General features: G+C 40.5%; 1 protein-coding gene across 4 annotated transcripts in view; it reads left to right on the top strand.

Moving 5' to 3' along the window:
* The window catches only part of taf12 (TAF12 RNA polymerase II, TATA box binding protein (TBP)-associated factor), a 44,748-nt gene that overhangs the window by 15,003 nt on the left and 6,705 nt on the right, over positions 1 to 23,040 (top strand). The window contains exons 2-5 of one of the 4 annotated variants that reach the window (XM_072547992.1): positions 1,789 to 1,870; positions 19,201 to 19,452; positions 19,531 to 19,569; positions 22,331 to 22,408. In XM_072547992.1, the coding sequence (XP_072404093.1) occupies positions 1,802 to 1,870; positions 19,201 to 19,452; positions 19,531 to 19,569; positions 22,331 to 22,408 (438 nt within the window). In that variant the 5' untranslated portion in view covers positions 1,789 to 1,801. The remainder of the gene's footprint in view (positions 1 to 1,788; positions 1,871 to 19,200; positions 19,453 to 19,530; positions 19,570 to 22,330; positions 22,409 to 23,040) is intronic. The other 3 variants (XM_072547993.1, XM_072547995.1, XM_072547994.1) reach the window with 3 other exon arrangements.

The following is a 23,040-nucleotide window of genomic DNA, read 5'->3' as shown; positions in this document are numbered from 1 at the left end:
CCAAATCATGACTACAAGTGTGTTGGAGGGTTTGAACCACAGGGAGAGGCTGAATAGGTTGGGGCTGTTTTCCCTGGAGCATCGGAGACTGAAGGGTGACCTAATACAGACTTATAAAATCATGAGGGGCATAGCTAGGGTAAATAGACAAGCTATTTTCCCTGAGGTGGAGGAATCCAAAAATAGACAGCATAGGTTTAAAGTGAGAAGGAAAGAGTTAAAAGGGACCTAAGGGATAACTTTTTCATGCAGAGGATGGTGCATGTATGGAATAAGCTGCCGGAGGAAACGATGGAGGCTGGTACAATTACAACATTTAAAAGACACCTGGATGAGTATGTGAATAGGAAAGGTTTAAAGGAATGAGACAAATGCTGGCAAAGGGAACTAGATTAATTTAGAATATCCGGTCAGTGTGGATGAGTTGGACCGAAGAGCCTGTTACCGTGCTGTATATCTCTATAACTCTGTCAAGTTGTTATTTGCAGGATCTTGCTGGAATTTGGATGCTGTTCCTTACATTACAGCAGTTTCTGTACTTCACAAGTACTTAATTGACTGAAGTGTTTTAGAATGTTCTGTAGCTTTGAAAGGTGCAAGTCTTTCATTTTTTTTGCTTTTCGGAACTGACAGGCACTTAGCTCAAGTTTAAATGAGCACATATTTCAAAAGTAACAGGTGGTAGTTTGTGTTAGATCATGGGGAGTGTTACAACTAACTGGGGGAAAGTTCTGGAAATCAAGCTCTGCTTTCCCCAGAGAGGACGCAAGTTTAAAAATTGTATCAAACTACGCAAAGTCACTAACTTACCGATCTGATAGACTCAGGATAACACAAGACACAGACAATGTTTTTGCACTTAACAAGAATTACTGTTTATTACCAGTAAATAGACTCCAACAGCTCTGAACTATTGACATATATCTGAAATAGTTAAAGCTCTAATCTATGTCTAAAACCTCTTCTAACATCGTACAGATAGGTACAGATGAAGAAGCATTGGTGTTATTAATGGAGAAAAGAAAAAATACTGAGAAAATGATTCAATGACACCAACCCTCGAGATTCAATGAGTGGTTCCATTTGTTTCCAAAGTCCTTTAGTTCTGTGATATTTTCCTTTTGGTTCTTTCACATCAAAGGAGGCAGAGTTCACAAATTATAAAATCTCACTTATGTTTAAAAGCAGCACCTTGCAGCAACTCTTGGAAAGTGTGGTGCTGGATAGGCACAGCAGGTCAGGCAGCATTACATCCCTGATGAAGGGCTTACGCCTGAAACGTCCACTCTTCTGGAGATATCAGTAAGCGATTTGATTGAGGGGTTTCCTGACCCTATCTTCAACCACGCCTCTCCAGTCATTAGCTAGTGATCTACTGGAAAGGGAAACCCAAATTAAGTTGTAAACAATTAGTTAATTTGGTTTGGTTTCTAATGCGTTAAAAATGTCTGGCTGCAATAAAATGTTTATTTGCTCTTCCTAGAGCATTGAGAGAAATAGGAAATCTGGTAGCAGGATTTAGGATTGGAAAGCCACATCTCTCCAAGGAGATTTTACTTGCTTCAAATAAAAGATTCATCCCATCTGCATTATAGAATCACTGTAAATTATTGATACAAATTCTAGAAGTTATCAAACTTGGTATTTGAATTAATCCTGCATTTATATTACTCGGTAGTGGTAATTTTTAGGATATTAATTTGTTATGTTAAGACACTTCTGAAAAGCATTTGCAGTCCTAGATTCAGTTAATCTAAATGTGGCCTAATCCTTGCTGTTTGTTTTTAGGCAGTATGTCACAATGAACTCTTCATTATCTGGGCCTACAGCAGTAGCTGATGTGATTAAAGATCTAGACTCTCAGATAGCAGTAAGTAGCACCTGAGTGGCCTTAACTGGTGTGAGAGAATGCAGTAGCAAAACACTGACAGGGGTTTTGCATTAAATTTTGCTTTGTTGCTTCCGCATTGGTGATTTGAATAACCTAATTGCAGATATCTGATGTGAATCCAGTAGAAAGTCATCATTTTGCAATGGTCACTAAGTTAGCTATAACATAACCTTCTTTTAAAAAAATCATGTTTTTTTTCCCCTTCTCTTCTGAAGATACAATGCCACTGCCATTGTGACAAAGTATCTGAAGCTAGACAATGAGTGACAGCAGACTGTTCGACTCTGGAAGTTCTGTACTCCTGAGTATCCATACATATAATTCCAATGCAGATTGATACTTAGTGATTAAAATCTGACTTAATTTCTCTCCTCCCCCCCCCCCCCCCCCCCAAAACCCCTGGCTTTGCACATTACTGGTATCCAAATTGCACTATCCAAACTCAGCCATGTGTACTGGTCTGTACTACTAATGTCTAAAACTAACTGATCCCCTTCAACCTCCAGCAATAAAAAAGAGACAAATTGAAAAATAATCATTTAAAATACACGGCTTTATAAATATATAGATCAAGGTTTTCCAAAGTGGAGGTTGTGAATTGAGATTTTGAAGTTGCTCTGAAACTTTTTCAGCGTTTATAACAATAGTACCTCTTCCCCAGTAGGCTCTTACTCCCAGTTTTCACTGAGGGAGTTGCAACAATTTTCAAGCCTTAAAATGGGGTCACAGTGCAAAAAGGTTTAGCAAGCACTGTTGCAGGTGTTGTAAGATTCTTAGGAGACCAGGATTATTTTTCCTCAGCATCAATTATATTTCTGTGTCCCAATGGTGTGAATGAAGTATTTCCTAAATTTCCTTTCCTAAATTTAGAAACGTATTCTTAAACTTAGTAGCAAAACTGCATTTATCTTAGAACACACTGCTGCTAACTACAGCTTAACTTTGCCAGCCATGTGTAAGTTTTTACTGCTAAATCTCATAATCCAGGCCCTACTGGGGAAGTGTTTTTGTTTTTTTCTTGACAAAGCAGAGATGCTTCTCAAAATTAATGTCTGAAACCTACACCAGCTCATTTTTTGCTGCTGAGTATATACAAAACTAGTTAATCAAAAAGCATGCTGCTTGCAAATCACTCCTTTAAAAATAACCACGTGTTCTGCTTTTCAAAATGCAAGTCAGTATTGCACAACTGCTGCTTGAATTGTTTCTGTAATATGCAGTATATTGTTAGTCTTTGTTTTGTTCATTTTGGATTCTAACACACATTGTATGCTTATCTTTCTCAAATATTACCGTGATCAATTCTTCATAAAGTAGTAATTGTTATAATACTAATGTAATTATTTTTTTAAAAATTGTTGCACTTCCATTTTTAAAATCCATGTGATACTTTGAGGACCCTCTGAGGCCTTGGCTTTCTCATGGTTGTATAAGTTGAGTGAGTGGTCAAAAGCTAGCAGGTAGTATTATGTGGGGAAAATGTGACGTTGTTCACTTTGACAGGCAAAATGAAACAGCAGAGCATCAATAAGATGGAGAATGACTGCAGAATTCAGAGATACAGAAGCATTAGGTGTTTAGTATACAAGTACAGCACTTAACCATGAAGGCTAAATGCAGTTCTTCATTACATATTATTCAACAAAAAGAGCATTGGTGAGATCACGTCTTGAGTACTATGTGCAGTTTTGATCTCCTTATTTAAGGAAAAGATGTAAATGCATTGGAGCTAATTCAAAGGAGCTTTACAAAATTGATACAGTTTAAGACTCACCCTTTCAGAAAGATGAGAATTTTTTTTAATCCAAAGGTTAGAATGACTCTGGAACGACTGCCTCAGCAAGCAGTGGACATGGTGTCAATTTACATTTTTAAGATAGAAATGGATAGATTCCCAGCCTAAAAAGGCTGGGATTCGAAGGTTGTGAATGTGGGATATGGAATGGAAATGTGGAAACAGGTCAGCTGTGATCTTAGTGAATTTGTAGAACTTGAAGAGCCACATGGTTTACTTCTCCTATTTTATATGTTTGATTCTCTGACTTTAAGTCATTAAATCAGTGAAACAGTTCATTGAAATAACATTCCCATTCAAAACATTAATGGGACTTTAATTTGACCTGCTTTAAAATACTGTTGCAGATATAAAGGTTCAAGTACGTTGCTGTAAATTAACATAAGATCGCATGTTAAAGCTACTTGGTTTTAATTCTGGGTTGAGTTATCTGTAATTTATAACTTGACGTATGATTGACTAGGTAAAGATTTCATTTTGCTAAATATGAAGAATATTGCACCAGTATCTGGTTTCATTAAAGCCATTAATTATCTGTAGTGTCTAGGTTTAGAAGAAACTCCTTGTTTATTTCATTGAAACAACATTTTTAAAGCATGTTAGCACTGAGATCTAATTTGGATGAACAAATTGTTACTAGACGTCCCTTGTTACTAGACGTCGTCATACTTGCTGTTGCTGACTAAAATGCTTATTATCTTGAAATGCCCAGACGGGAAAGCAAAGCTTCTATTAAATGACACTGTTACCAATAACTTTACTGCAAGCACTGTAGCACACAAGATATTGTTGCTGAATCTAAAATTAAGCAGCTGTCCATAAGTTTCTGATTTTTCTGTCTGGAGGCATGAGCAAGTAAATGGTCTCACTAGACCGAGGGGCTGCCTTCATTTTTTAAAACTGACTGGCAGGAATTAATCTACTGCTACACATTGATGAAACTGAGGTAAGAGTTTTCATTCTTTCATGCTCGTCATGTCAGTGCAATTGGGGTGAATCAGCCAAAGAAGTGTAGAAGTTGAACTTTAATTTTTAGCAAACTTTGTGATTGTGACAATGATTTCTATCACATTTGAATTGTAATCTAGCCAATGCATATTTTGAGTGCATTTTATGTTCAGTTTGCTAATTGCACCCAAAATGGACAATTGACTCAGTCATCTTTATGACCATTAGTGTGTGATTTAGTTGATACAGAGGATCTTGTCTTGTTGAGGGAAGACCTTCACAATACTGACACCCTTGGGCTATGTTGAAGCACAATTGAGGTTAATTTTTTTTAAAATTGTAAATCATGCTAATGTGAGAAATTAAAGTGTTGTATAATGGAAGGTGCCTTCAAATCTTTGGTACCTTGTGCCAATGTCAAAGACACTGCAGAATCTTGCAGCATGTTGAAAAATGTAACCTTTATCATGACTGAATTATAAACACTGAATCCCAACATCCAAAAAACTGGTTAGACTTTTAATAGTAGGTGAATCAATTCTTGGCTGTGCTAATATTTTGGTGGAAGAGAAAATGTGATTTAAAACTGTGCAGCAATCTGGGGCTTTGACAAGAATTTGAGCAAGCATTGTAATGCTATCTGGTGACAAGCTACTAAGTCTGAGTTTATTCATGATTTTGACTGAGAAATCAAAATTTCATTTCATGACAGTTTTATTTTGTTTTAAGAACTGGATGATGGACTTTTTTGTATTCCAATTAAAATACAAGTGTGCAGATTCGTGACATTTGACAAATGAATGAGTAATTTTAAAGATTAGAATAAATTGTTTATGGTCTTGATTTTTTAGCACTTTTTTCCAAGATGGAATGCATGAATGTGGACAAAACCAAACCGTTTCACTTGTGGTTTGGAGTTACTGTTAAGTCCAGTTTCAATCATCAGGTCACATGTTAACCTGGCAGGGAGTCATTTGGATTTGAGATACTTAGTACAACTGGATACAGATGAAGACTTTTTATTTATCATGTAAACTGTTTTGCTAAAGAATAATATTATATAAAAGGAATCTCCTTGTAACATTTTAATGCAAACCTGTGGCCACCCTTTTGCATAGCTGCTCAATACCCAAGTTTCTTTCAATACATAAGAAACAAACGACAGGCAAAAGTAGACATTAGACCACTTCAAACTGATGCTGGAAGCCTAGTGATGGGAGATAAGGAAATAGCAGGAGAACTTAACAAGTACTTTGCGTCAGTTTTCACAGTGGAAGACATGAGTAATATCCCAACAATTAAAGGGAGTCAGGGGGCTGAGTTGAGTATGGTTGCCATTACAAAAGAGAGAGTGCTAGAAAAGCTAAAAAGTCTTAAAATTGATAAATCTCCTAGCCCCGATGGGATACATCCTAGAGTTCTGAGAGAGGTGGCAGAGGAAATAGTGGAGGCATTGGTTGAGATCTTTCAAGAGTCACTGGAATCAGGGAAAGTCCCGTATGATTGGAAGATCGCTGTTGTAACCCCCTTGTTCATGAAAGGATCAAGACAAAAGATGGAAAATTATAGGCCAATTAGCCTAACCTCGGTTGTTGGTAAAATTCTAGAATCCAATATTAAGGATGAGGTTTCTAAATTCTTAGAAGTGCAGAGTCTGATTAGAACAAGTCAACATGGATTTAGTAAGGGGAGGTCATGCCTGACAAACCTGTTGGAATTCTTTGAAGAGGTGACAAGTAGGTTAGACCAGGGAAACTCAGTGGATATGGTCTATCTAGACTTCCAAAAGGCCTTTGATAAGGTGCCACACGGGAGGCTGTTGAGCAAGGTGAGGGCCCATGGTGTTCGAGGTGAGCTACTGGGATGGATTGAGGATTGGCTGTCTGACAGAAGACAGAGTTGGGATAAAAGGTTCTTTTTCGGAATGGCAGCCGGTGACGAGCAGTGTCCCACAGGGTTCAGTGTTGGGGCCACAGCTGTTCGCGTTATATATTAATGATGTGGATGAATGGACTGGGGGCATTCTCGTGAAGTTTGCAGATGATACGAAGTTAGGTGGACAGGCAGGTAGTACTAAGGAAGTGGGGAGGCTACAGAAGGATCTAGACAGTTTGGGAGAGTGGTCCAGGAAATGGCTGATGGAATTCAACGTGAACAAATGCAAGGTCTTGCACTTTGGCAAAAAGAATAAAAGCACAGACTCCTTTCTAAACTGTGAGAAAATTTGTAAAGCCAAAGTACAAAGGGATCTGGGAGTGCTAGTCGAGGATTCTCTAAAGGTCAACATGCAGTTTGAGTCTGTGATTAAGAAAGCAAATGCAATGTTGTCACTTATCTCAAGAGGGTTGGAATATAAAAGCAGCAATGTGCTACTGAGACTTTATAAAGCTCTGGTTAGGCCCCATTTGGAGTACTGTGTCCAGTTTTGGTCCCCACACCTCAGGAAGGAAATACTGGCACTGGAACGTGTCCAGCGGAGATTCACACGGATGATCCCTGGAATGGTTAGTCTAACATATGAGGAACGGCTGAGGATCCTGGGATTGTATTCATTGGAGTTTAGAAGATTAAGGGGAGACTTAATAGAGACGTACAAGATAATACATGGCTTGGAAAGGGTGGACGCTAGGAAATTATTTCCGTTAGGCGGGGAGACTAGGACCCGTGGACACAGCCTTAAAATTAGAGGGGTTAAATTCAGAACAGAAATGCGGAGACATTTCTTCAGCCAGAGAGTGGCGGGCTTGTGGAATTCATTGCCGCAGAGTGCAGTGGAGGCCCGGACGCTAAATGTCTTCAAGGCAGAGATTGATAGATTCTTGTTGTCTCGAGGAATTAAGGGCTACAGGGAGAATGCGGGTAAATGGTTATGAAATGCCTATCAGCCATGATTAAATGGTGGAGTGGACTCGATGGGCCGAATGGCCTTCCTTCCACTCCTATGTCTTATGGTCTTATAACTTCTCTGTCTTAGAGTGGAAACTCATTTAGCTTTATTTATTTGAAATAAATCAGAATTTTTTGGTTCAGTGATCTGAAATTTGTGACCGGGGCTAGATTAAGCTTGCTGCATTTACCTCTGGTTGAGTGTGAATCTAGCACTGACTGATTTCATTCATTCTGGCAATGTTAAAAGTTGAGCAGCTTAAATCCTGTCCTAAAAAGCTTACACGTCCACAGCAGAGAATTATTCGTAGTTTAGGATGCTTTGCCACTGTATTGTAAATGATACCTCTGAGAAGAGGTGCTGAATTAGGAAAAAGAAGAATTGAGCAAGTTTGACAGAGAATTTGTTTTGAGCAGGTATTAAAACAATATTTTCCTGTTTGAGGCTGAAGAGATATGTGGTACCAGATCCCTGGCATTCCACTCATTGAGGCCGATGTAACTCCATTCTTTTTGCATCCCTGTCTGCTAGTTTGCCCTGTTTGATGTCCGTGGGTTTGGGGATTTTAAAATAGTTGCTTTTTAGTATCTCACCAGCCAATAAAGTTTAGAAAGGATCTAACGAATTTTGAGAAGATTTGTAGCTCAGGTTGAGGTTCTGGATGTAGGTTTGCTCATTGAGCTGGAAGGTTCATTTTCAGATGTTTTGTCACCCTACTAGGTAATGCCTTCAGTGGGCCTCCGGACAAAGCACTGCTGATGATTCCTGCTTTCTGTTTATATGTTTGGGTTTCTTTGGGGTGGTGATGTCATTTCCAATGGTGGTGTCATTTCCTGTTCTTTTTCTCAGCGGGTGGTAAATGGGGTCCAAGTTGATGTGTTTGTTGATAGAGTTCAGGTAGGACTGCCATACTTCTAGGAATTCTCGTGCGTATCTGTTTGGCTTATCCTAGGGTGGATGTATTGTCCCAGAAGAAGTGGTGCCCTTCCTTATCTGTATGTAAGGATACTAGTGAGAGAGGGTCATGTCGTTTTGTGGCTAGTTGGTGTTCATGTATCCTGGTGGCTAGTTTCCTGCCTGTTTGTCCAATGTAGTGTTTTTTACAGTTCTTGCACGGTATTAGAATGTAGTATCTGGGCTTATTAATGTCTACGGCTGTTTCCCAATTAGGGCTATATTTGCACACTCTGGAATAGCTCATGACAACTGAAGTTTGGGCATCTCTGAATTTAGGCATGTCACTAGAAAGGAGACATTTGAAACATTGGTTGAACTAAGGATGTTTAGGAACTGTCAATATATGCTAAGTGTGGAAATGTATTCCATTAATTGCATTGTTGTTGCTCATCCTTGTACTTACAAAACTTTGGGAACTATCCAATTTATTTTCAATAACATTTGTATGTTTGGTGCTTCTTTATATTTTTGCAGCAGGTAAAAGCAGTGTATGCTTTGTGCTTGGGATGGGCAGGGAGTGATTTTAAATTTGGAACATCAGAAATTCTTTGTTAGATATTGATTTGTGTTTAAGTAAGAACTTTATTGAATTAAGATAGTTATGGAGATGGGGATCTAAGATGGCGGCGATCTGAGAAGATCACACTGCAGAGCTTTGCATCGCAGCAAGAGCAGGACGGTCCTTTAACCCACCCAACCCAGGTCATCAGGATTTCTTGGGGCGTTGAAAAGATTGTGGAGCCCCAAGAAACATTTAAAAATTGACTTACCTGTATTTTCAGCTGTCCAGAAATGCCTAAAAAGGGAGGAGGAGCATCCGAGGCCGGGCCTGCAGCAGCCTCGGAGTCGATTACTCTCCAGGACCTGGTGAACCAGCTCTCGAAATCTCCCGAGATGTTGGGGAAACAGATTGAAGAGAGGCTGGCTCTAGTCTCTCTAAGCATGAGCAGCAGCTGGGAGACCTAGAGAAGAGGACGGATTAAGTGGAGCACAGGGTCACAGTGGTGGAAGCTGATGCCAGTTCATTCAAGGAAGAGATCCAAGCCCTCAAGACGCAGGTTCGTAATTTGCGTGGCCAAGTGGATGATCTTGAAAACAGGGGCAGGAGAAAAAACATTCGGATCATCGGTCTGCCTGAGGGTAAGGAAGGTGAGCAGCCTGCGGAATTTATTGAAGATTGGCTTCTGAAATTCCTTGACTTGGAGACTGGCATGAGAGGATTGAAGATAGAAAGGGCTCACCAGGTCGCAGCACGGAGGTCGGGTCTGGGTCAATGCACTCGTCCTTTTCTGGTGTGGTTCCATCATTACCGGGATAAGGAGAGAGTCATGGAGGCTTCCATACTCCAGGGGAAGTATCCAAAGGCCCTAATTTACGAGGGGTGTAAGATCATGTTTTTTCAGGACTTTTCAGTGGCGGTGATCTAGAAACGAAAATTGTATGATGGTGTCAAGAGAAGATTGAAGGAGCTTGGGATTCAGTACTCCCTGAGATACCCAGCCGTGCTTTGGATCACGTTAGATGGATCCATGCATCTCTTTGACACATCGGAGAAGGCAAGAGACTTTGTGGACAAACTAACCTAATTTAAACAATGGTAGTATGTATACATATTGTTGCTTGGGTATACATTTATCATTCTGTAAAAGAAATGGAAGAAATCCGGTTGGAGCTTTGTTTTTCCTCCTTTTTTTTGCCTCTTGATGATAATTTGGTTCAAACTATGTCTGGTGGTGGTTAAGATGTACATTTTAAATTTCTAAGTTAGGACATACCAAAGGATGGATGGGGTATTTATTCCCCTTTTTTTAAATAAAAGAATGTATTTTTTTGTTCATATTGACATTCTATGGGGTGTTTATTCTTTTTAGCTTGTGCTTGCGATGCGGCTCTAGCTGGGAGAAGTGAAGGTGGTTGAGATGGTTAGATGCCTATTTATGGGCCGTTCGGGATGGTTAATTGCCCCCTCTAGGCAGGGGGTGAGTTCCCCTGCTCAGCGCTATTGGCGCTTTATATGTTAGTTTGTTTTCTGGTTTTTGTTTTTTTATTTTTAATAATTTTGTATGTTTGTTAAATGTAGTGGTTTTAGTTTATATAGTTTTTATATTTGGTGGACCATGCGACACTAAGGCTCAGCAATTTGTGGTTCGGGTTCCTCCTGTCTGGAATTTAAATGTAATTGCAGAAGATTATGGCTAATGATTTGATTAAATGGTGTACCTGAAATATCAAGGGAAGTCACTCACCAATTAAGAGGAAAAAGGTACTCTTGAGTCTTAGAAAGGAGAAGGTGGATATTGCTTTGTTACAGGAGACACATTTGGATGACGAGAATCTGAAATTACAGCAGAATGGCTTTGACTGAGTTTATTTTTCATCATTTAATACCAGAAGTAGGGGAGTGGCTACATTGGTAAGGAAAAATCTCTCATTTAAATTGTTGGAATGTGTTAAAGACACATACGGGAGGTTTGTAATTCTTATAGCCTTGATAAATGGGGAAGAATATGGCATTTTAAATGTTCATTGTGCCCTAGCTCATCCTCTTAAATTCTTGGTAGATGCTTTTTCTAAACTGATAAGTCTCAAGTCTCGGCACATCATTATAGGGGGAGATTTTAACTGCCTCATGGACCCCACAGTAGACAGGTTGCCTAAAGGTCCCTCGATACCCTCTGCACAAACTAAACAGTTATTGGGTTTGTGTGGGGAATTAGGATTGGTGGATGTTGGGAGGTGTCTCCACCCTACAGGTAGGGATTTCACGTTTTTCTCCAATCCGCAAAGATGTCACATGAGGATTGATTTTTTTTTTTCTGACCCCTGCGGTAACCCTGGATCTGGTGACATCCTGTACGATTGGTAATATTGCCGCTTCTGATCATGCTCCAGTGTACCTCATGGTTAAAATTAAGGGTGTGACAGTGGATTCAAGGTACTGTCAAATGGACCCCTTTATTCTTATGGGAATATTCTCTAGGGAATTTTGGGCATTCCTAGACATCAACATAGGCTCGGTTGATAGCTCATCTGTTCTCTGGGAAACTGCCAAAGCTTATGCCAGAGGGTTAGTTATTTCATATTCCACAAGTAGGAAGCGGCAGAAGGGTGAGCAGCAATGTCTCCTTGAAGCACGGTTGAAGGCAGCCGAGAAAGCCTATTTTGACAGACCCTCGTTGGTCAAACTACAGAGGATTACGGCACTGCGGTCTACACTAAATTCCGTGCTCACGCAGACGGCAAAGAAGGAGCTGGCTTTTGCAAAGCAAAGATTATACGAGCATGGTGACAAGCAGGCAAATACTTAGCATACCTTACCAGAAAGAGAAGTGCCCCACAAACCATTACAGCGATTACGGAAGGATCTGGGAACCTATCATGTGATTCTAAAAAGATTAATATGGTATTCCAGAGATTCTACTCTAAGTTATATCAGTCTGAGAATTGTGAGGAGGGCCAGGCCAAAATGGAATCCTTTTTTAGAGAACTGAAGCTCCCAGGTGTGACTCCCGAACAACAGTCCTTTCTCAATGCCCCTTTATCAGAGCAAGAAGTGCAGGAAGCTGTGAGGCAGCTTCAGAGTGGAAAGGTGCCGGGTCCTGATGGACTTGCCAGTGAATTCTATAAGGAATTTATAAGTATACTGTCAGGCCCGATGCTGAATATGTTTAATGATTCATACAGTCATGTTTGTCTCCCACCATCTCTGCGAGAGGCCAATATTTCACTTTATCCTTTAAAAAGGGAAGGTTCCGGAAGACTGTGCTTCATACAGGCCCATCTCGCTCTTAAATGTGGACTTTAAGATCCTCTCTAAGGCTCTTGAGTTAAGGCTGGAGACTGTGTTACCCTCTCTTATTAAAGAGGGTCAGATGGGCTTCATAAAGGGTCACAGATCCTCCAATAACGTTAGGAGGCTGCTTAACGTAATTCAAGCATGCCAACAGCAGTCAATACAGGGATTGGTGATTTCTTTAGATGCAGAGAAGGCATTTGACTGAGTTGAGTGGCTGTATCTTTTCTATACTCTAGACCAGTTTGGTCTGGGCGAAGTGTTCACAAGATGGGTAAAGATTCTCTACAGTGTACCTCTCGCTGCGGTCATTACCAACAGGGTACGATCAATCAATTTTAATATTTCTAGGGGCAGCCGGCAGGGCTGTCCCCTTTCATCATTACTTTTTATGTTGGTGATTGAACTGTTGGCAGAGGGCATTCGTGGGGATCTCAGTATATCAGCTCCAGAAGTGGGGTCAAAATGACATAAGATCTCGCTATATGCAGACGATGTTCTAATTTTCTTGACAAATCCAGCAGTCTCAGTGCCTTGCCTGATACAATGCATTCAGACATTTGGCACTTTTTCAGGGTATAAGATTAATTTTGCTAAATCAGAGGCTACGCCTATGGGTGGTCTTACGAAAGAGTTGGCTCTTGAGAGTGACTATAGATTTCCATTTAGGTGGTCACAGGGGGGTTTTGTGTATTTGGCCATATTCATTACTCCAGTCCTGGATTGGCTGTTCAAAGCCAATTTTACTCAATTATTTGAAAAAATTAAACAAGATCTCCAAAGATGGGAGGCACTTCCAGTCTCATGGTTGGGTCAGATAGCAAACGAGAAAGAATATTCATCTTAATTAGCGCTATACCCTATATGGATGCTCCTTCTGATTTTCAATAAACAAACACTCGGGAGACTGAACAGTTGGTTCAGCTCCTTTATCTGGCACCGTAAACGGCCCCTCATTAAATTAGCCAAACTGCAGTTGCCTCACAGATTGGGGGGAGTAGACCTTCCGGACATTAAAAATTACCAATTAAGCTGGCTTTTGACCTACGTAAGTGATTGGGTTTGTGGGGACCCTCTTTCAATATGGCTAGATATCGAAGTCTCCCAGGCAAGGTGCCCCCTTACCAGTTTGCTGTTTTTGGACAAGGTGAGGACAGTTAGGGAATATTGCCATAACCCAATAGTCATCAATACTGTTAAAGCATGGAGGGCAATTTGGCAGAGGGAAGGTAATATTGGCAAAACATCTTTGTTTACACCTTTAGTGGGAATGCAGAGTTTTCAGCCAGGTATAATAGATTCAGGATTTAAACGTTGGGCAGCTAGGGGTACATCTTTCATGGGTGATTTATTTGAGGGAGATGTAATGATGTCCTTCGATCAGTTAGTATAGAAGTACAAGTTACCTAATAGAGACCACTTTCGTTTTTTTTTCAAGTTAGGGATTTTATTCAAAAAAGGACCACACTTTTGACTGATCCCTACAAATCTGACATAGAAAGAGGGGTACTAAGGGCTAAGAGTATACTCTCTGTCAGTAATCTATATCACGAATTGGGGGGTGCCACCTCAGATGAGTCTAATCGACTCTGCAAGATATGGGAAAGAGAGCTGGGTGTTGAAGTTTCTTCAGAGGCATGGGAGGATATCTGGGAGAATGCAAGGAAGGTATCAATTTGCAATAGGACCCAAGCTTTACAGTTGAAGATTCTCCAGAGGGTCCACTTAGCCCCAGACTGTTTGTCAAAATTTAAACCAGGGGTATCTTCAGCACGCCCCAAGCACAAGGTCTGTTTGGATACTCTTACCCATTGTCTTTGGTCTTGTGACAGGCTTCAAACATATTGGAGCGCTGTGGTGGGTGCAATGGAGAGGATTTTAGGTATGGGGTGGAGAAGGACCCTATTTCGCTCCTTTTGGGCCTACCCATTGTATTTCCTGCAGACTCGCACAAGGCAAAACTTTTCAATATTCTTACATTCTGTGCAAGGAACAATATCTTGCTAGGTTGGAGATCAGAACCCCCCCACCCCCCCAGGCCTGTCGGGTTGGCGGAAGATTGTTGTGGAGCATATTCCCCTGGATTTTCTCACAAATATGGTACACCACAAAACTGAGAATTTTTACAAGACATGGCAATCCTTTTTGAAACACCTGGACACAGATTTATCTGCCACACTAACAAGGGCTTTTGTATAGCCGTAACGATTGTGTTTCATGAGTCCAATATCCAGGGAGGAGGAACTGTGAATGTATGAGTGTTTTGTTTGGCTGGGCTGTTATTACTATTTATTTGTTTGTTGTTAGGTATTTATTTAGTTAGTTAAATAGCTAGTTTAGGTTTTTTTAATTTTATACTTCTCTATATATGTTTATACATTCGTATAGGAGGGTGGGTTGGGGAATTTTTTTATTATTTGAGTTTAGTTTTGTACTATTTTTGTACTGTTTTGAATTGCATTGTTTTGTATTTGTTGTAATATTTAAAAATCTATTTTTTCTTAATAAATTCAAGACTCTAACTAAACTCTAGCAAACCTGGTATCATTGGGTATGTAGGGGCAAACTCTCCTCTGGTTAGAATCATACGTAGTATATAGGGAGATAGTTGCTGTTGTTGGAGGTCAGTCATCTCAATCCCTGGACGTTCTGCAGGAGTTTTTCAAGGTCGTGTCCTTGGCCCAGCCATCTTCAGCTGCTTCACCCATAAGCTCCGCTCTGTCATAAGGTCAGAAAGGGAATGTTCACCAATGATTGCATATTGTTCAGCACCATTCACAACTCCTCAGAGACTGAAGCAGTCCATGTTCAAATGTAACAAGATCTGAAACAATGACCATCACAAATGAGACAATCTAACCAACCTCCCCTTGATATTCAATGCTGTTGCCATCACTGAATCCCCCACTGTCAGCACACTTAGGGTTACCGTTGACCAGAAACTCAACTGGACTTACAATGTAAACATAGTGGTGACAAGAGCAGATCAGAGGCTAGGAATTCTGCAGTGAGTAACTCGCCACCTGATTCCCTAAAGCCAGTCCACCATGTTCAAGGCACAAATCAGGAGTGTGATGGAATGCACCCCACTTGCAGCTCTAACAACAGTCAAGAGCCTTGACACCTTCCAGGACAAAGTGATCTGCTTGAATTACATCATATCCACAAACATCCACTCCCTCCACCGCTGATGCTCAGTAGCAGCAGTGAGTATTATCTATCAGATGTGCCTCAGAAATTCAGCAAAGATTCTTAGACAGCAGCTTCCAAACCCACGACCCCTTCCATCGAGACAGACAAGGGCGCAGATGCATGGGAGCACCATCACCTGAAAGATCTCCTCACCATCTAGACTTGGAAATATATTGCCGTTTCTTCACTGTCACTGGGTCAAGTCTAGAATTCCCTTCCCAACAGCATTGTGGGTCAACCCACAGCACATGGACTGCAGCATTAAAGAAGGCAGTTCACCATCACTTTCTCAATTCCAGCTAGCCAGAAACTAGAATATTTTTTTAAAAATCAATTGAGGGTGGAAATTATAAATTCTTCTTTGTAACATGACAGTGATTCATAATGTTTCGCAATATGTGACTTGATTTGTTTGGGGCATTTTAATTAGTATTATGGTTTGTTATATTTAAGGTGTGAATGTTTGCAGATGCAATGTCAATCAAGTAGTCTGCTTTGTCTTGGATAGTGTCAGGATTCTTGAGGTATCTGTCAGTGGGATGAAGCAAGGGAAATAAAATGGAGCTTGAGATCAGATGATCATATGCAAAACTGAGACATTTTTACTTCACTAATGTAAGCCATGCAAATTTGATTATACCAAATAATTCTGCAAGTATCTTCCAGACACATTGCACATTTGATTGCTGAATACTGACTTGCTGAACAGCTGGTATGTCAACTGTTTACTGGGGTAACCTTTAATTAATTTTTTTAATGTGCTTTTATATGCAAAAACAGAGGAACCTTTATTGAACTGAATGCTTTGCAGTGGTATTTCCCTTGACATTTACTGCATTTCCTTATGCTGCCTCAGATTTGGCACTCTCTACTCATATTTTGCACAGTAAACAGTAGGGTTTCCAGGGCAATTATTTTCTTCACCTAGAGTTGTCCTTTCTCTCTAGTGCAGATCAGTGTGCTCCATATTCTCACCTAGATGGCACCATTCCACTGTGAACTTTGCTAAAGAATGTTGGCAGGCTTTTTTTGGGCATGAGGACTGTCCTAATTGAACCTAGTTCTGTCCTTGCCCAACCAAATTTACTCACTCAGTCTACTTCCAAGATAGAAAGTTGAGAGTCTCGGAGATGTTTTTTGGATTTTTCCTCAATTGCCGTTCTGCCTCATCCTAAGACCAGGGTTGCTGAGGCTACTTGTTGTGCTTTTAATTGTAGCTTAGCTTAAAGTGGATAACTTTTGCTACGCAGCAATAAATTCATCAAACTCTTTGGGGCCTGAGCAAAAACATTCTTGAGTGCTAAGAAATAAGAGCTGAGGTGCATGTAATTATCAATTGGTGAGTTGGCTTGAGAAGTTGGTGAATCACTTTACTTGAACTAAAATGACCCCTGCGGGACCCCACTCCCCACTGATTTCCAACCAGAGAAACACCGATTTATCCCAACTCTTGGAAAGGCAAAGACTGATTAGGGATAGTCAACATGGCTTTGTGCGTGGGAAATCATGTCTCTCAAACTTGATTGACTCTTTTGAAGGAATAACAAAGAGGATTGATGAGCGCAGAACAGTGGGCGTGATCTATATGATAAAAGCAAATTACTGCAGATGCTGGAATCTGAAACCTTTGACAAAGGGTCAGTTAGATTCAAAATGTCAGCTCTTTTCTCTCCTTACAGATGCTGCCAGACCTGAGATTTTCCAGCATTTTTCTTTTGGTGATCTATATGGATTTGAGCAAGGCATTCGACAAGGTTCCCCATGGGAGACTGGTTAGCAAGGTTAAGTCTCATGGAATACAGGGAGAACTAGCCATTTGAATACAGAACTGGCTCAAAGGTAGAAAACATAAGGTAGTGGTGGAGGGTTGTTTTTGAGTGGAGGCCTGTGACCAGTGGAGTGCCACAAGGATTGGTGCTGGGTCCACTATTTTTCATCATTTATATACATGATTTGAATGTGAGCATAAGTGATATAGTTAGTAAGTTTGCAGATGACACCAGAATTGGAGGTGGAGTGGACAGTGAAGAAGGTTATCTCAGATTACAGCTGATGGGCTGAGATGTGGCAGATAAGAGTTTAATTTAGATAAATGAGGTGCTGCATTTTGGGAAAGCTAATCTTAACAGGACTTATACTTATAATGGTAAGGTCCTTGGGAGTGTTGCTGAACGCAGAGATCTTGGAGTGCAGGTTCATAGCTCCTTGAAAGTGGAGTCGCAGATAGATAGTCATTTGGTATGCTTTCCTTTATTGGTCAGAGTATTGAATACAGGAGTTGGAAGGTCATGTTGCAGCTGTGCAGGACATTGGCTAGGCCATTGTTGGAATATTGCGTGCAGTTCTGGTCTCCTTCCTATCGGATAGATGTTGTGAAACTTGAAAGGGTTCAGAAAAGATTTACCAGGATGTTGCCAGGGTTGGAGGATTTGAGCTATAGGGAGAGGCTGAACAGGGTGGGGCTGTTTTCCCTGGAGTGTCAGAGGTTGAGGGGTGACCTTACAGAGGTTTACAAAATCATGAGGGTCATGGATAGGACAAATAGACAAAGTCTTTTCCCTGGGGTTGGGGAGTCCAGAACTCGAGGGCATAGGTTTAGGGTGAGAGGGGAAAGATATGAAAGAGACCTAAAGGGCAACCTTTTAATGCAGAAGGTGGTGCGTGTGTGGAATGAGCTGCCAGAGGAAATGGTGGAGGCTGGTACAATCGCAACACTTAAAAGGCATCTGGATGGGTATATGAATAGGAAGGGTTTGGAGGGATATGGGCCGAGTGCTGGTAAATGGAACTAGATTAGGTTAGGATATCTGATTGGTCCAACTCGTCCATGCCAAAGGGTCTGTTTCCATGCTAAACATTTCTGTGATTCTATGATTCTAATTCTGAGGGAATGAAGGGATGTTTAGGTATTTGCTGTTTGTGCTTGTTTGTCTCAGATTTCCAACATCCACAAGATTTTTCTTTTATTCGAAATTTTAAAACCTAATAAGAATCGCTAATATTACAATGTAACTTATGACAATTGTTAAGTTGTCTCATGCATCAGTACAGTTTCTCCAGTGAACATAGTTTGCAGTCATGTTTTATGTTAAATTGATAACTTCTCAAAAGATATATTATTTAATTATTTGCAATTACAATGAAGCAGTTAGATCAGTCTCCAGCCTGTTCCAATTGTATCAATTGCACAGATGCAGTGATGTTGCTTATTTGGTTTCAGAGTTCAGGTGAGTGATGGGTTTTTTTTTGGCTTTCCCAAATTATAGAGAACTGTCTGAGTCAGAGTATAAGATCATAAATGTGCTTTCTGAATATCTGAAGAAAAATGGTGTAACTTAATCCATAAACGGCTCTGGCATTATTTCCTACAGTTTTGTAAATGCTTTACAGTATAGCTTTCTTTATCTTAGCTATGTGTAAATGTGCATGCTTTGACCTTAGGACAGTGTCTTGTATACCAAATTCTTCAACTGAAATGACAGCTATAGTACAGAGGAATGATTTCTAAATAGGGTTTATCATACTGTAAGCTTCATTCTGGAAACAACTTGGAACAAGGCTTCTGAATATTATACAAATATTGTAATATTGGTTTACATTTTCCAGACTTGGAGAGGAAGAATAGTGTAATTTAAAGTTTTCAGAATCTGACAATGCGTAGTAAATTAAAGCATAGATATAGACTGTTAACAACAGACAGCTTGTAAAAAATTGCTTTCCTTTTATATTTTTAACAGCTGATTGGTCCTGGCCCCCACAACCCCAAACAGAAACAGGATTTGGAGAAACTTAATGATTTGAAGGCCAAAGCCCAACAGATTATGAACCAGTTTGGACCTACAGCGCTAATAAATTTGACAACTTTTCCCTCCGTAAAACCTGATCCATCCAGCACACCACCTCCAAATACAATGGCTAATAGCACTGCTGTGGTAAAGATACCTGGAACACCAGGCTCAGGGGGACGTATGAGTCCAGAAGGCAATCAGGTATTGTAGCTCTGTGATTTGAATGTCATACTTTTCAGTATAAACTCTTCCACTCTTTACAGAAATTTTTCTTTGTAGAATTTATCCCTAACCTCCCGGTATAAAGATGAAGCAATGGTGAGTACAGCTATCTTAATGGTTGCTGCCAATTTTGCAAAACAGCAGTTGATAAGAAGCCAATGTTTTTATGGAAGGTAGAGTGTGACAAGTTTCGAGTCCCTGTCGGAACTTAACTCCCTGTTACATGCAAGATTAGGTGACTCACACATCTTGTGATACAAACCTTGTGAAGCTCACTCATATCAAGAAATGGCTGATCACAGTGGATTTTGCAATACTTGTGGGCTTTGAAAACATCCCAGCTATAGTGCTGAAAACTTGTCCTCCTTGAAATAGCTCTTGGCGCTGTTATAGTCCATCTGCAACACAAATACAAGGGAAGCAATGGCCTAGTGGTATTATCATTGGACTGTTAGTCCAGAAACCCAATAATGTTTTGGGGAGCTGGATTCAAATCCCAACACGGCAGATGGGGGAGTTTGAATTCATAAATAGGAATCTGGAATTAAGAGTCCATTGTTGACTGTCGGAAAAGCCCATCTAGTTCACTAATGTCCTTTTGGGAAGGAAGTCTGCCATCCTTACTTGGTCTGGCCTCTGTGACTCAAGACCCACAGCAATGCCCTCTGGGCAATTAGGGATGGGCCATAAATGCTTGTCTAGCCAACAACGCCCTCATCCCATGAATGAATAAAACATAAAAATTCACTCACCAATGCGAAAAGTTGTGAGAATCAGGACAAATTTAATCCAACCAGTTACCACCCCATCCAGTCCGTGCTGATAGTTTCTGAAACGTGATGAAAATTATCATCAAAAATGTTAATAGTAGCAGTTCCTCAGCCCTAAATACCCATGAGTGACTGAAATGCCTTCTACCTGGGCCGCTTGGCACTAGCCCTCATTACAGATTTAGTGCAAATTTGGACAAAAGTGCTGAATTCTAGAGATCAGGTGAGAGAGTGACTGCCATTGTCATGAAGACAGCATCTGCACAGAGGCATTAAACAATCGTGTTTTTAAAAAGTGGTTAAAAATCAGAAGAAACTGTGTTCTCATTGGAGTCATATCAAACACAAAGGAAGATGGTATGATAAATGTCCATTAGTCTTAATACTAGCACATTGCTGTAAGAGTGCCTCAGGGCAGTTTACAGGACCCAACCATTTTCAACTGCTTCAGCAATTGGCTCCATCATAAGGTCAAAAATCAATTTGAACACTGCACAATGTTAAGCAGCATTCATGATTCCTGAATGATACTAAAGCAGTCTGTATCCATGTATATCAAGACCTGAACAATACCCAACAGGCCAAAGCCTGGTCTCCATGTCTAGGATATAAGTCAAGAGGGATAGATTAGATTACTTAAAGTGTGGAAACAGGCCCTTTGGCTCATCAAGTCCACACCGACCTGCCGAAGCGCAACCCATCCATTCCCCTACATTCACTCCTTTTTACCTAACACTATGGTCAATTTAGCGTGGCCAATTCACCTAACCTGCACATCTTTCAACTGTGGGAGGAAACCCACGCAGACACGGGGAGAATGTGCAAACTCCACACAGTCAGTCGCCTGAGTCGGGAATTGAACCCGGGTCTTTGGCGCTGTGAGGCAGCAGTGCTAACCACTGTGCCACCGTGCCGCCCACTTCCTACTTGCCTGGATGAGTGCAGCTCCAACAACAACCTAAGCTCACGGTCATCCATTCTAGCCATCCCCTTGGCTGTACACCCTTCCACAACGTTAAGCATGCATTTACTCAACCACAGACATACCGTGATCAGAGTGTACCATTTACAAAATGGTCTTCTACAGCTCACCAGATGGCCACTTCCCTAAATTGATTTCCAAATCCAAAGTCTCCACCACTCAGTAGGACAAGTGTAAAAATGACACTACTTGCAGTTTCCCCTCCAAAGCACAAGCCATCTTCACTTGGAACAATAGTAATTCCTTCAATACCCAAATCTAGACTTTCCTCCAAATCATCACTGAACAGATGGATTATACTGGTTCAAGAAGGCAATCTACTGCAACCTTCTTGAGACAATTATAGATGAACAAGAAATGCCTACTTTGCCAGAAACCCTAGATACCCATGAACAACTGAAATGGGAAGAATCATATAGGATATGTTCTGTTTTTAACATACATTTCATTAATCATTGCATTTCTCACACAATAAATTGGGCAAAGAGTTTTATTTCAACTGCTGTGTTGGAGCTTGGATTGATATTTTACCAAAAACAAATGCAGCATTTCACTCTTGGTACAACCTTTAACTTGCAAAAGTTTGATTGAACCAGCCCATTGACAGATAAGTTGCTGGGCGGCACGGTGGCTCAGTGGTTAGCACTGCTGTCTCACAGCACCAGGGTCCCAGGTTCGATTCTGGCATGTGGAGTTTGCACATTCTCCCAGTGTCTGCGTGGGTTTCCTCCCACAGTCCAAAGATGTGCAGGTCAGGTGAATTGGCCAAGCTAAATTGCCCATAGTGATAGGTGCATTGGTTAGAGTGAAATGGGTCAGAGTGGGTTACTCTTCAGAGAGTCGGTGTGGACTGGTTGGGCCGAAGGACCTGTTTCCACACTGTAGGGAATCTAATCTAATCTACATGTCAATGTCTGCATGATGTTTGTAGTTACTTGATAATTGAATGGGAGTTAATCTAAAATGAATCACACCATGGAACAAATCTTACTTCAAATTCATTCATTTGTTTTAAAGGAATATCTGTAATTTCAATTTTTGTTTGAAGCCCCAAACCCATGAGTTTCAAATTGCAAAATGTCTGCATCTTTAATTGTTTTTTAAGGTGTTAAGCAAGAAGAAGCTACAGGACCTGGTGCGAGAAATTGATCCAAATGAACAACTTGATGAAGATGTCGAAGAAGTAAGTTTGTTATGCAAAAAAAGTCCAGGTCACGCTTCAGTACTATTTGCATCAGAAAAATACTTTCTGTTGAAAATCTCCTTTAGATGTTAGAGTATTGTTACTTGTCAGTCCTTTAGGGTGTTAATGATTTTCTGTCACACCGTCTTCTCAGGTTGCCCATTGTATGCTCTCCTCCCTTATTCTTTCAATTGCGAGTTTTAAAGTCGTAATGTGGATGTTAGCAAATCGCGACTTTTTGTTTGCTTAATCAGGTGTGACAATATGGTGATTATATTGAGAGTAATAATCCAGAGGCATTGGACAAATTGCCAGGGACATGTTCAAATTACGCTGCTGCATCTGGAAAATTATAAATCAGTTGTATAAATCTGGCTTGAAAAGGTAATATCAGTAACGGTGTTTGAAGCAGATAGACTTTTATGGCGCTTATAAAATCATGCTCATACTCTGTCTGGCATACTTGTGACTTCAAACCCACACTGATGTGTTTAACTCTAAACTAGCCTTTGAGAGGGCTGTGAAGTCACTCAATAACTTAGGCAAGTGGCACACAATCATCTTGCCAAAGGAAATTAAACTTGAGCAATAAATTTTGACTTTAGCAGTGACGCCCACAATCATGAATGATT

Source organism: Chiloscyllium punctatum, chromosome 27 (genome assembly GCF_047496795.1).
Source record: "Chiloscyllium punctatum isolate Juve2018m chromosome 27, sChiPun1.3, whole genome shotgun sequence".
Classification (NCBI taxonomy): domain Eukaryota; kingdom Metazoa; phylum Chordata; class Chondrichthyes; order Orectolobiformes; family Hemiscylliidae; genus Chiloscyllium; species Chiloscyllium punctatum.
The sequence above is the reverse complement of the archived record's forward strand: the minus strand, read 5'-3'. Positions and strand labels throughout refer to the sequence as shown.